Source organism: Stomoxys calcitrans, chromosome 5 (assembly GCF_963082655.1).
Source record: "Stomoxys calcitrans chromosome 5, idStoCalc2.1, whole genome shotgun sequence".
In the NCBI taxonomy this organism is placed as follows: domain Eukaryota; kingdom Metazoa; phylum Arthropoda; class Insecta; order Diptera; family Muscidae; genus Stomoxys; species Stomoxys calcitrans.
Window position 1 is genome coordinate 8,536,746 of NC_081556.1, and position 12,693 is coordinate 8,549,438.

The 12,693-nt window shown below is 33.7% G+C and overlaps 1 protein-coding gene across 1 annotated transcript in view; it reads left to right on the top strand.

The window, feature by feature from the left end:
- The window catches only part of LOC106085562 (uncharacterized), a 380,981-nt gene extending 372,899 nt beyond the window's left edge, over positions 1 to 8,082 (top strand). The window contains exon 14 of the mRNA XM_059369101.1: positions 7,376 to 8,082. Coding sequence (XP_059225084.1) covers positions 7,376 to 7,948 — 573 coding nt within the window. The 3' untranslated portion in view covers positions 7,949 to 8,082. The remainder of the gene's footprint in view (positions 1 to 7,375) is intronic.
- The last annotated feature ends 4,611 nt before the right edge of the window (positions 8,083 to 12,693 follow it).

A 12,693-nucleotide genomic window follows, 5' to 3' on the forward strand; every position in this document is an offset into this window, starting at 1 on the left:
AAGGATGAAATTGGCTGGAAGAAGAAAAATGCGCCATAGCCAACAAGAAAATAACGTCTATAAAAAAAACAGCATTCAATCTTTTACACCATAAACTGAGCATTGAGTGTTCTTCACCCGCAAACAATTTATGCAAAATGTTGTAAAGAGCATTTGACATAGACACCGTCACCATCGCCATCACCGTCGTCAATAGCGAACATAAACTGGCTTTGGCACTCTTCCCACATGTTTGGGGAACAACTTCCGGTTCCGTTTACACAGCACCTGAACACATTGAGCAAGTGGCTTTTAAACTTTAATACTTATTGGTTGTCATTTTTTTTTTGCTTTTTGATTCCTTTTTATAGTGACTTGGTATAGGATTTTCGTTTATGTTTGCAGGGGTGGGTTGAGACACAGAGTTTTTTATACCCTCCACCATAAGATGGGGGGTATACTAATTTCGTCATTCTGATTGTAACTACTCGAAATATTCGTCTGAGACCCCATAAAGTATATATATTCTTGATCGTCGTGAAATTTTATGTCGATCTAGCCATGTCCGTCCGTCTGTCCGTCCGTCCGTCCGTCCGTCCGTCCGTCTGTCTGTCGAAAGCACGCTAACTTCCGAAGGAGTAAAGCTAGCCGCTTGAAATTTTGCACAAATACTTTTTATTAGTGTAGGTCGGTTGGTATTGTAAATGGACTATATCGGTCCATGTTTTGATATAGCTGCCATATAAACCGATCTGGGGTCTTGACTTCTTGAGCCTCTAGAGTGCGCAATTCTTATCCGAATGGGACGAAATTTTGCACGACGTGTTTTGTTATGACATCCAACAACTGTGCCAAGTATGGTTCAAATCGGTCCATAACCTGATATAGCTGCCATATAAACCGATCTTGGGTCTTGACTTCTTGAGCCTCTAGAGTGCGCAATTCTTATTCGATTGGAATGAAATTTTGCACGACGTGTTTTGTTACGATATCCAACAACTGTGCCAAGTATGGTTCAAATCGGTCCATAACCTTATATAGCTGTCATATAAACCTATCTTGGGTCTTGACTTCTTGAGTCTCTAGAGGGCGCAATTCTTATCCAATTTAAATGAATTTTGGCACGTAGTATTTTGTTATGATATCCAACAACTGTGCCAAATATGGTTCAAATCGGTTCATAACCTGATATAGCTGCCATATAAACCGATCTGGGATCTTGACTTCTTGAGCCTCTAGAGGTCACAATTATTATCCGATTTGCCTGAAATTTTGCACGACGGATTCTCTCATTACCATTAACATGCGTGTTTATTATGGTCTGAATCGGTTTATAGTCTGATATAGCTCCCATATAAATCGATCTCTCTATTTTACTTCTTGAGCCCACAAAGGGCGCAATTCTTATTCGAATTGGCTGACATTTTACACAGGTCTCCAACATATAATTTAATTGTGGTCCAAACCGGACCATATCTTAATATCGCTCTAATAGCAGAGCAAATCTTTTCTTATATCCTTTTTTTTTGCCTAAGAAGAGATGCCGGGAAAAGAACTCGACATATGCTATCCATGGTGGAGGGTATATAAGATTCGGCCCGGCCGAACTTAGCACGCTTTTACTTGTTTTTGTAATAAATTGGCACGTCAAGTTATCGACCCATGGCCTAGCTAAAAATATATATAATCTTGTGGGTGGCTTTTTGCCCGGCTTGAGCTGTATTGTTAAATTTCCTCCCGAAAAAAAGCAATTTTTCGTTTTCCTCTCTCTCTCTGTTAGTTTTCGTTTTTTTTTTTGGCAAGAGTGAAAATTGTTTGGTTAGTTTGTTAACTCAACGCCTATAACAACATCAATGGAACACAACACAAGAAAATGAAAGCCCATTCCACATTTCCGGAGGATGCATGTGCACGTTAGAAAGTTATTGTTATTTTGTTTCCAAAAGGTTAAATGTTATGTTTTCTAGTCATAAAAACAGTATGTGGTTTTTTTTTGCGCAGGAGGGAGGATGTGTGTGTAGTTCCACATCAAGACTAGAATTGTTAAAAGAAAACAGTTTTCAGGCGCAAGGCAGTAGCCTCCCAATCTGTTTAAGGCCATGAATTCGTTGAAACTTTATGACTTTTTGGTGTAACATAGGCCACTGAAATGAGAATTTTGGGAGCTCATAAAGTATGTCCACAAATTTAGTTTATTTCCGTTACAAAAATAAATTTGAAAGTTTATGTTTGAAAAAAGTTAAATATTTGATTGGAGATGGAACAACAAAAATGTTCAAAGTAGAAAATAAAAAAAAATGTCAGGTTTGGAAGAAAAACAAAAAAAATGTGTGAATCTCAGTGGGGTCAAATCCTCCCCTATGTATTCTTCTAAAAAAAAAACAGTAAGAAAAGACAAAAGTCGGGCGGTGCCGACTTTATAATACCCTACATCTACCCTATAGGTACAAAGTGGGAGCTATGACTAATTCTGAAACAATTTTGATGGACCTCGCCGGATATTTTCGGATGAGTTGTTAAACAATCCGTGTCACAGTTCGAGCAAATATGTTCAAACTGTAATAACCACGGTTGAAATATGGCAACATTATTGCAAATTACCCAACATTTGACGAACATATATATGGGAGCTATATCTTCTCACATGATGTGGTCCTCGTCGAAAAAATCGTTGTGCAAAATTTTGGTGAGATTGGTCAAAAAATGCGATTGCATTGCTCTAGAAGTGAAAGTCGGGCGATATACATAATGACAGCTATATCTAAATATGAACCAATTTCTATGAAATCCATCTATAATGTCGAGAGTCATAAGAAAATCCTTCCTGCCAAATTTCGAGAGAATCGATTAACAAATGGTCACTTTATTGCAATATTTCTCAAAATCGGACCAATCTATATATGGGAATTATATCTAAATCTGAACCGATTTCGAGCAAACTTTATAGGCATTCTGGATGTCATCGAGGAAAGCATTGTACAAACTTTTGGGAAGATTGGCCAATAAATGCGCTTGCAGTGGCTCTAGGAGTGAAAATCCGACGATATATATAAATGAGAGCTATATCTAAATCTGAACCGATTACCACGAAATTCACCAGTAATGTCGAGAGTCAAGAGAAAATCCTTTCTGCCATCCTTTCGAGAGAATTGTTTAACAAATGACCATTTTATTAAAGTATTACTGCAAATCGGACTAACATATATATAGGAGCTATATCCAAATCTGAACCGATTTCTATGAAATTCACCTGTAATTTCGGGAGTCATAGGAAAATCCTTCCTGCCAAATTTCGAGAGAATCGGTTAACAAATGACCATTTTATTGAAGTATTACTGCAAATCTGACGAACATATATATGGGAGCTATATCCAAATCTAATCCGATTTTTATGATACTTACCTGTCATGTCGGGAGTCATAAGAAAATTGTTGCTGCTAAATTTCGAGAGAATCGGTTAACAAATGACCATTTTATTGCAGTATTACTGCAAATCGGATGAACATATATATAGGAGCTATATTCAAATCTAAACCTTTTTTTATATGATATTAACATGTAATGTCGGGAGTCACATGAAAATTGTTCCTGCCAAATTTTGAGAGAATCGGTTAACAAGTGACCATTTTATTGAAGTATTACTGCAAATCGGACGAACATATATATAGGAGCTATATCCGAATCTGAACCGATTTTTTCCAATTTCAATAGGCTTCGTCCCTAGGCCGAAAAACATGCCTGTACCAAATTTGAAAACTATCAGATGAAAACTGCGACCTGTAGTTTGTAATTTTTCTGATGTTCCTGTCAGGATTCGATCCAACACGGACATGCTAACATCTGCGCTACGGTGGCCTCCTAGAGGTATTACAAAAGGGAATAACAAGATCAGAATTCCCTCATCCTACGGTGGAGTGGGTAAATAATTCGTTTCTAATTGTCACAGTTTATCATAAAAAAAAATTCTGTGGGAACTTTGAGATTTCTCTAAATGCCTTACTATTATAAGCTGATTTTCTTTTTTGTTTGCTATTTACTTAAACAAACTACAACAAATCAATAAAACAACTACGCATAAAGTAGCCATAACAACGTGATAATTGATTTCCAGCAACTTCATTTGTCCGTTAGTAAAAGTTTTCCAATTAAAAACAAGAAATTAATTATCAGGTTTTCTCCATCCATTTCTTCTCCAGTGAAGAGCCTTGTTTTTTGTTCTTAATGAAAGGACTTTATTGTTATCCCATAATAAGGTTTTTCTTTTAATGAAGCGATGAAAAAGTATTGCTTTTTAAGTCCCAATTGCAAGTACACAGGAATATCTGAAAATTGGGTAAAAAAAATTAAATATAATTAAGTTTTCATGAATTCGAAATGCAAAAACTATTTTGAAATCAAAAATTCAATAAATCCTTTAAATTCTCAAACTTCAAAAATTGGAAAGGAAAGGACTCAAAAGATCATAGGCAATCCTTTGCCTAACAAAGTCTTGGAGTGTTAAAAAGAGATTAACGTCTTCTCTGAAAATTGCACTATCCGCATTGTTTGGGTGCCGGGCCATAGCGGATATAAGGGGGAATGAAAAAGCAGACGATTTGGCCAGATGACTGCCGCCAACAAACTTGGTTAACACGAAGCCTTTCGGCTTTACAGACCCCGGAACTTAGGTGGGGATACAATTCGCCAATAAGCAGCTTGAATGTTACTTTTTAGTATTTAGAGCGCAAAACAAGCCGTTTGATTTTCAAATTTTCCATTTGAAAATCAAAAAATCGAAAAAAGTGTGTTATAAATTTTAAAAAAATTTCTAGTTCGAAAAAGATGTAAATTCTTGAAATCTTCGAAATTTCGTAAATCGAAAAGTTTTTCGCTTAAGTAGTAAGAAATGAAGTTTATGCCTTAATTATTGCTGATTAAAGTGGAAACTTAATTTTTTCCAATGAGAAAGAGGCCAAAAAACCTCGTTTAAAATTGTCGATATTTATACCCTACACCACTACTGTGGTACAGGGTATTATAACTTAGTGCATTTGTTTGTAACGCCCAAAAGGGAGAGAGAGTTAGACCCATTGATAGGTATACCGCTCGTCACAGAATCACTTCCTGATTCGATTTAGTTATGTCCGTCTGTCTGTCCATCTGTCCATGTTAATTTGTGTACAAACTACAGATCGCAGTTTTCAACCGATCGTCTTCAAATTTGGTACAGGCATGTTTTTCGACCATGAGGCGAAGCCTATTGAAATTAGAAAAATCGGTTCGGATTTGGATATAGCTCCCATATATATAGTCGTCCGATTTGGAGTAATAATGCACTGAAATGGTCATTTGTTAACCGATTCTGTTGAAATTTGGTAGGAAGGATTTTCTCTTGACTCTCGACATTACTGGTGAGTTTCATTGAAATCGGTTCAGATTTAGATACAGCTGCCATATATGTATATCGCCCGATTTTCACTTCAAAAGCCACTGCAAGCGCATTTATTGCCCAATCTTGCCAAAATTTTGCACAACGCGTTTTTCGACGACTGCAACAATATCTTATAATTTTGTTTCAAATCGGCTCAGATTTAGATATAGCACCCATATGTATGTTCGTCCGATTTGGAGTAATAATGTAGTGAAATGGTCATTTGTTAACCAATTCTCTTGAAATTTGGTAGGAAGAACTTTCTCTTGACTCTCGACGTCACTGGCGAATTTCATAGAAATCGGTTCAGATTTTGATATAGCTGTCATATATGTATATCGCCCGATTTTTACTTCTAGAGCCACTGCAAGCGCATTTATTGACCAATCTTGCCAAAATTTGGCACAACGCTTTTCTCTGCCCCTACCACAATATCTATAAAGTTTGCTCGAAATCGGTTCAGATTTAGATATAGCTCCCATATATATGTTCGTTCGATTTTGAGAAATATTCCAATTAATTGCTCATTTGTTAACCGATTCTCTTATTTTTTTTTTTTTTTTGTCAACTGTAGTAATTTCAGTTTGAACATATTTGCTTGAAATGTGATAGGGATTGTTTATAAACCCATCTTAAAACATCCGCCGAAGTCTATCAAAATTGGTTCAGAATTGGATATAGCTGTATTGTATTTAAAGGGTGTAGGGTATAATACTTTCGGCACCGCCCGACTTTTGCCCTTCCTCATTGGTTTTGTGTTCGAAAATGGCGTAACTTTTTCAAATCTTCGAATTTCGAAAATTCAATGGATTCGGAACACCGTTGGCAATCTGTTAGTAAACGAATTTTTATTGAAATCCGACTTTTGATTTTTTGTCGATTTTTTTCGAAAGGGTATAGCCCATTGAAATTTTCGAAATTCCGAAGATCGAAAAATTTTTCGGGAAAGTAGTCAAAGATTGAGCTAAGGCCTCAATTATGCTGATAAAAGGGCAAACTACAGTTTTTTCTTTGAAAAACACACTAAAATGCGAAAATATTTTTTTGTAGAAATTTAAGATATTTTAGTTCGAAAATGGCGTAACTTTTTCAAACCTTCGAATTTCGAAAATTCAAGAGCATCAATGGATTCGGAACACCGTTGGCAATCTTTTAGTAAACAAATTTGTAATGAAATCCGACTTTTGATTTTTTTGTAAATTTTTTTGGAAAGGGTATAGCCCATTGAAATTTTCGAAATTTCGAAAATCCAAAAGTTTTTCAGGAAAGTGGTTAAATCTGATGCTTATGCTTCAATTATACAGAGAAAAGTGGAACTTCAGTTTTTTCTTTGATAAAAAGGCTAAATTTCGAAAATATTTTTTTTTTTTTTTTTGAAAATTTTCAAGATTTTAAAGTATGAAAATGAAGGGTTAGGTTAGGAAAGAGTGGCAGTCCTTTACAGACTCACTTAGACGATTTTAGGTCCATTGTGATACCACAGTAGCGATAGACCAAGGCTTCTGGCGCGAACTTCTGCACTGGTAATTCAAACACGCTACCTAACGCTAACTCGGCTACCGGGGCGCCTCTAAATTTCCAATTTCGAAAACTCGAGCATATATTATTTCAGAATAACGTAGTCAATTTTTCAATAAACGAATTTTCAATTGATATCCTGCTATTGATTTTTAGTCAGTTTTTGGACATGGATATAGGCCATTAAATTCCTTTTTTATTTTTCTTTAAGCTGAAAAATAATTTAAACATATTTAAATCTTTTTATTTCCAAATTTTTTTAATATGCTGATAAAAACCAGAACATCATGGTTTCCTTCAAAAAAGCTCAAAAATTCATAACACATTTTCTCATATTTAAAACAAATTTCGACTTTACAAATCCTTGTATTTCTACCGTAATTCATAATTATTTTTCCCTTCCCTTCCTTCTTTCATACATACCAATTGAAAGTAATTTTTACAATTTCCCTTATCTTTCGTTTGCAGTATGGCGAACTATCGTTGACAACAAATCCCGCGTTTAGTCTCTACAATACACCACAACGGGCACCGGCTACACAAAGACCGGTTTACACTGCTCCCCCACCCCTGCTGTCCACTCGGACACCACCCAACATTTACACACGCATACCAGGACGCACCTATTTGCCAGCTTATGAGACACGCACATCGCCCACATCACCCTACGGCTCCACCACCACCTGTACCATGCCCCTGCTGGGGGGCCAATCGAATGGCTCGCTGCAAACCAACAGCAGTGCGGGCACTGGAGGTAGTCTAGTAGCCGGTCTCTCGCTGACGGCGGGTAATTGCAGCACCCTGCCCCATCCCCATCACAACGGGCAGCCACATCATCAGCAACAGAGCCCTATACCCACAGCGCTGACCTCATCGCTGACCTCGGGGAATATAACAATTGGTGCAGCCCAGTCGCTGCTAACCTCACCGCGCACCCATTCGGCCTACAGCAGCTCCACCACCACCACACAATCGCCGCTGTTGGCGGCCACCAGCACTCTGTTGGGCAGCACAGGCAACTATGAGACAATATCTTCCTGAGAGTTACCCAAAGAGGACATAAAATGTCAACTGGTCTGCATAGGTGGGAGTAGTACGTGCACCACGTCAGCCGAACGAACCACAATTGTCTAAAATTCAATGGAAAAGTATTTATTACACACATAAATATAGAAAAAAAAAACAGAAAAATTTTCTATTTGTATTTTGTATAATAACTATTCGTATAACACAAAGCAGAGAATTATAATTTTAGTTTTTTTTTTTAGATTTTAAATTAAATTTTTTTAGGTTTACAGTAAGGTGATTTATACGGAAAGTTTAAATGAAAGGAAAAGCAAAAGTGGAAGCGAAAGCAGAAAAAGTTGAAAGGAAATTTGAGGCAACATTTTTGTTACAATTTTTGAGAATGCAAGGCCATGGAAAAAAATTGTCGACGCAACGACTCAAAACGAATTAGTGAATGTTGAAAGCAAATAATAATGCTGATAAAAGGACAAACTTCAATTTTTTCTTTAAAACCAAAAGACTTAAATGCGGAAATATTTTTTTTTTGACATTCAAGATTCTGTAGTTCGAAAATGGCGTAACTTTTTAAAATCTTCGAATTTCGAAAATTTAAGAGCATCCATGCATTCGGAACACCGTTGGCAATTTTTTAGCAATCGAATTTTTAATGAAATCCGACTTTTGATTTTTTGTCAAATTTTTTGGAAAGGGTATAGCCCATTAAAATTTTCGAATTTTCGAAAAACGAAAAATGTTTCGTGAAAGTTGTCAAATCTGAAGCTTGGGCTGCAAGTATGCAGATAAATGCGAAACTTCAGTTTTCCCTTTGATAAAGAGGCTAAATAATAAATAATTTTCGAAATTTCGAAGATCGAAAAATTAAAATTTTTTGAGTTCGAAAATGGCGTAACTTTTCCAAATCTTCGAATTTCGAAAATTCAAGAGCATCGATGGATTCGGAACACGGTTGGCAATCTTTTAGCAAGCGAATTTTTTATTGAAATCGTGATTTTGATTTTTTGTAAATTTTTTTGGAAAATTTTCGAAATTTCGAAGATTGAAAAATTTTTTGTGAAAGTAGTAAAAGATTGAGCTAATACCTCAATTATGCTGATAAAAGGGCAAACTACGTTTTTTTCTATGCAAAATAGACCAAAATGCAGATTTTTTTTTAAATGCAGTTTGTTTTTTGAAAAACAGACTAAAATGCTGACTTTGTTTGTGAAGATTGTGAAGATGAAGATTTTTTAGTTCGAAAATGGCGTAACTTTTTCAACTCTTCGAATTTCGAAATTAGCAATCTTTTAGCAACTGAATTTTTATTGAAGTCCGACTTTTGATTTTTTGTCCTTTTTTTGGAAAGTGTATAGCCCATTTAAATTTTCGGAATTTCGAAGATCGAAAAATGTAAATTTTTCGGTTCGAAAATGGCGTAACTTTTTCAAATCTGCTAATTTCGAAAATTTAACAGCATCAATGGATTCGGAACACCCTTGGCAATCTTTGGGCAAACGAATTTTTATTGAAATCCGACTTGAAATTTTCGAAATTTCGAAGATCGAAAAAATTTTTGGGAGAGTAGACAAAGATTAAGCTAAGGCCTCAATTATGGAAATAAAAGCGAAAATTTAACTTTTTTATTTGACAAACAGACTTAAATGCTGAATTCTTTTTTGTAGAAATTGAAGATTTTTAAGTTCGAAAATGGCGTAACTTTTTCAAATCTTCTAATTTCGAAAATTTAACAGCATCAATGGATTCGGAACACCCTTGGCAATCTTTTGGCAAACGAATTTTTATTGAAATCCGACTTTTGATTTTTTTGTCAATTTTTTTGGAAAGGGTATAAACCCATTGAAATTTTCGAAATTTCGAAGATCGAAAAAATTTTTGGGAGAGTAGTCAAAGATTGAGCTAATGCTTCAATTATTCGGGCAAAAGCGGAAATTTCGGTTTTTTCTTTGAAAAACAGACTAAAATGCTGAATTCTTTTTTGTAGAAATTGAAGATTTTTATGTTCGAAAATGCTGTAACTTTGTCAAATCTTCGAATTTCGAAAATTTAACAGCATCAATGGATTCGGAACACCGTTGGCAATCTTTTGGCAAACGAATTTTTATTGAAATCTGACTTTTGATTTTTTGTCAATTTTTTTGGAAAGGGTATAGCCCATTGAAATTTTCGAAATTTTTGAAATTTCGAAGATCGAAAAATTTTTCGGGAAAGTAGTCAAAGATTGAGCTAAGGCCTCAATTATGCTAATAAAAGCGGAAACTTCGGATTTTACGTGGAAAAAATACTGAATTTCTGAGATAATTGATTGGAAAATTTAAGATTTTTGCGTTCAAAAAATCCAAAAATTTCCAAAATTTTAATTTTACTACCAGAAATTATGCGTCCTAAAGCAATTTTAGCTTCTGTTCTCTGAATTTTGCTTTTCCTTTCACTTTTGATTAAATTGGTTTAAGACTAGATTTTTTTTTGATTTTTTTTTTTCTTTGACCACATACTCCCCAAATCAGCCCAAACGAACAAAGTTGAATGAACCAACAAAGACTTCCAATAGAAAATTTAAAAGCCGAAATTTTGAAAACAAAAAAAAAGATTAGTTTACAAAATATAGAAAAATACTAAGTGAAACAAAGCTCCCAAAGAATTAAGAACAAATCCATAGCATTTACTTGAGAAAGAACTACCACAGAGAAACTAAGAAAAAATTATAGAAAAATATGAAACCAAACTATAAGAATAAATGTTGAATTTTTCAAATATATATATAAAGAAATCCAAAAAAAAAAAATAAAATAAAATAATAAACCAAGGAGCTTTGGACCGAAAGAGAAACTTAAGGCACACAATAGAAGAAAATAAATAAAATAAAATAAAACAATAATTTAGAAGCCACATAGGAATCCACATGATGTATATACAAAACTAAATTTGTAAATAATTAATAAATATAAGAAAGAAGAAAACCAATTAGTTAGATACAATAACAAATAAGAAAATTACACGACAAGACTATTAACAAAGTAAAGTAATTAATTAAAATAAAATAAAATAAAATAATAAATTAAAAAATAATTAGAAATCTTCATGAGTAAGCAACCAACAATAGCACATAAATAAGGCGAAGCATGAGAAAAATAAGAAAAACAAAAAATAAACAACTGTGTATACCTAATAATATTAGACCAAAACTGTAACGGTGGATAATGTTTTGATTAAAAAGTATATATTTTTTTTCAAATATATTTTCATTGGAGCAAAATAAAAAAAAAAACATATGAATGTTTTAAAATGCACAAAATTTATTTTAAAATTTTAAAACTCTTATAAAAAAAACAAAATTTTACAATTTATTTTTTAAATAAACTAATATTATTTTCCATATTCGATATACTTTAAATTCTAAGTATTGTATATAACTTTTTCTAAAATTGTGTTTTAATTTTTTTTATAAGTTTTTATTAACACTACTTTGTAAAATTATTTCTAAATCAATTAACAAAACTTTTAACCTCGTGTATGTATGTAAATGTACACTACATGTATTCTTTCTATGTAAATGCATTTATTTTAAGCCAACAAAATTATTCTTACAAATTTTTATGAAGAACAAAAACCACAACAATAAAACCAAATTCCCCCCGAAATATAAACCAAACCTTTTGCCCTCTTTGACCGCATTTTCTGTGTGTTGAATGTGCCCCGACAACCATTTTGTCCTACCCTACCATAACCCTTGGAACACCGCAACAAAATTTTTTACTCTGTATATGTATTATAAAGTAAGAAATTAATTTAGTTTTAAGCCTAAAAACAAAAACGTATAGCTATAACAAAAATTAAAAATATAAATGGTAAATCTATGATAAATATTAAAAGAAAAAAAACAAGAAAAAGAAACTAAAATAAAATCCATATAAAATGACAAAAATAATTAACAAAAAACAAAATTTGTTCTTATTTCAATGGAAAAGGGAGAAGGAGGGAGGGTTTTATTTGTGGTATAACTTCAGGAGTGAATATGCTGTTGCCTTCATCAAATTATTGAAGTTCGAAAATTCAAGAGCATCGAAGATCGAAAAATTTTCGGGAGAGTGGTCAAACATAGAGCTAATGCCTCAATTATGCTGATAAAAGGGCAAACTACAGTTTTTTCTTTGAAAAATAGACTAAAATGCTGATTTTGTTTGTTTGTAGAATATGAAGATTTTTTTGTTCGAAAATGGCATAACTTTTTCAAATCTTCGAATTTCGAAAATTCAAGAGCATCAAGGATTCGGAACACCGTTGGCAATCTGTTAGCAAACGAATTTTTATTGAAATCCGACTTTTGATTTTTTGTCGATTTTTTTCGAAAGGGTATAGCCCATTGAAATTTTCGAAATTTTCGAAATTTCGAAGATCGAAAAATTTTTCGGGAGAGTAGTCAAATATTGAGCTAATGCCTCAATTATGCTGATAAAAGGGCAAACTACAGTTTTTTCTTTGAAAAACAGACTAAAATGCTGATTTTGTTTGTTTGTAGAATATGAAGATTTTTTTGTTCGAAAATGGCATAACTTTTTCAAATCTTCGAACTCCGAAATTTCGAGAGCATCAATAGATTCGGAACACCGTTGGCAATCTGTTAGCAAACGAATTTTTATTGAAATCCGACTTTTGATTTTTTGTCGATTTTTTTCGAAAGGGTATAGCCCATTGAAATTTTCGAAATTTTCGAAATTTCGAAGATCGAAAAATTTTTCGGGAGAGTAGTCAAATATTGAGCT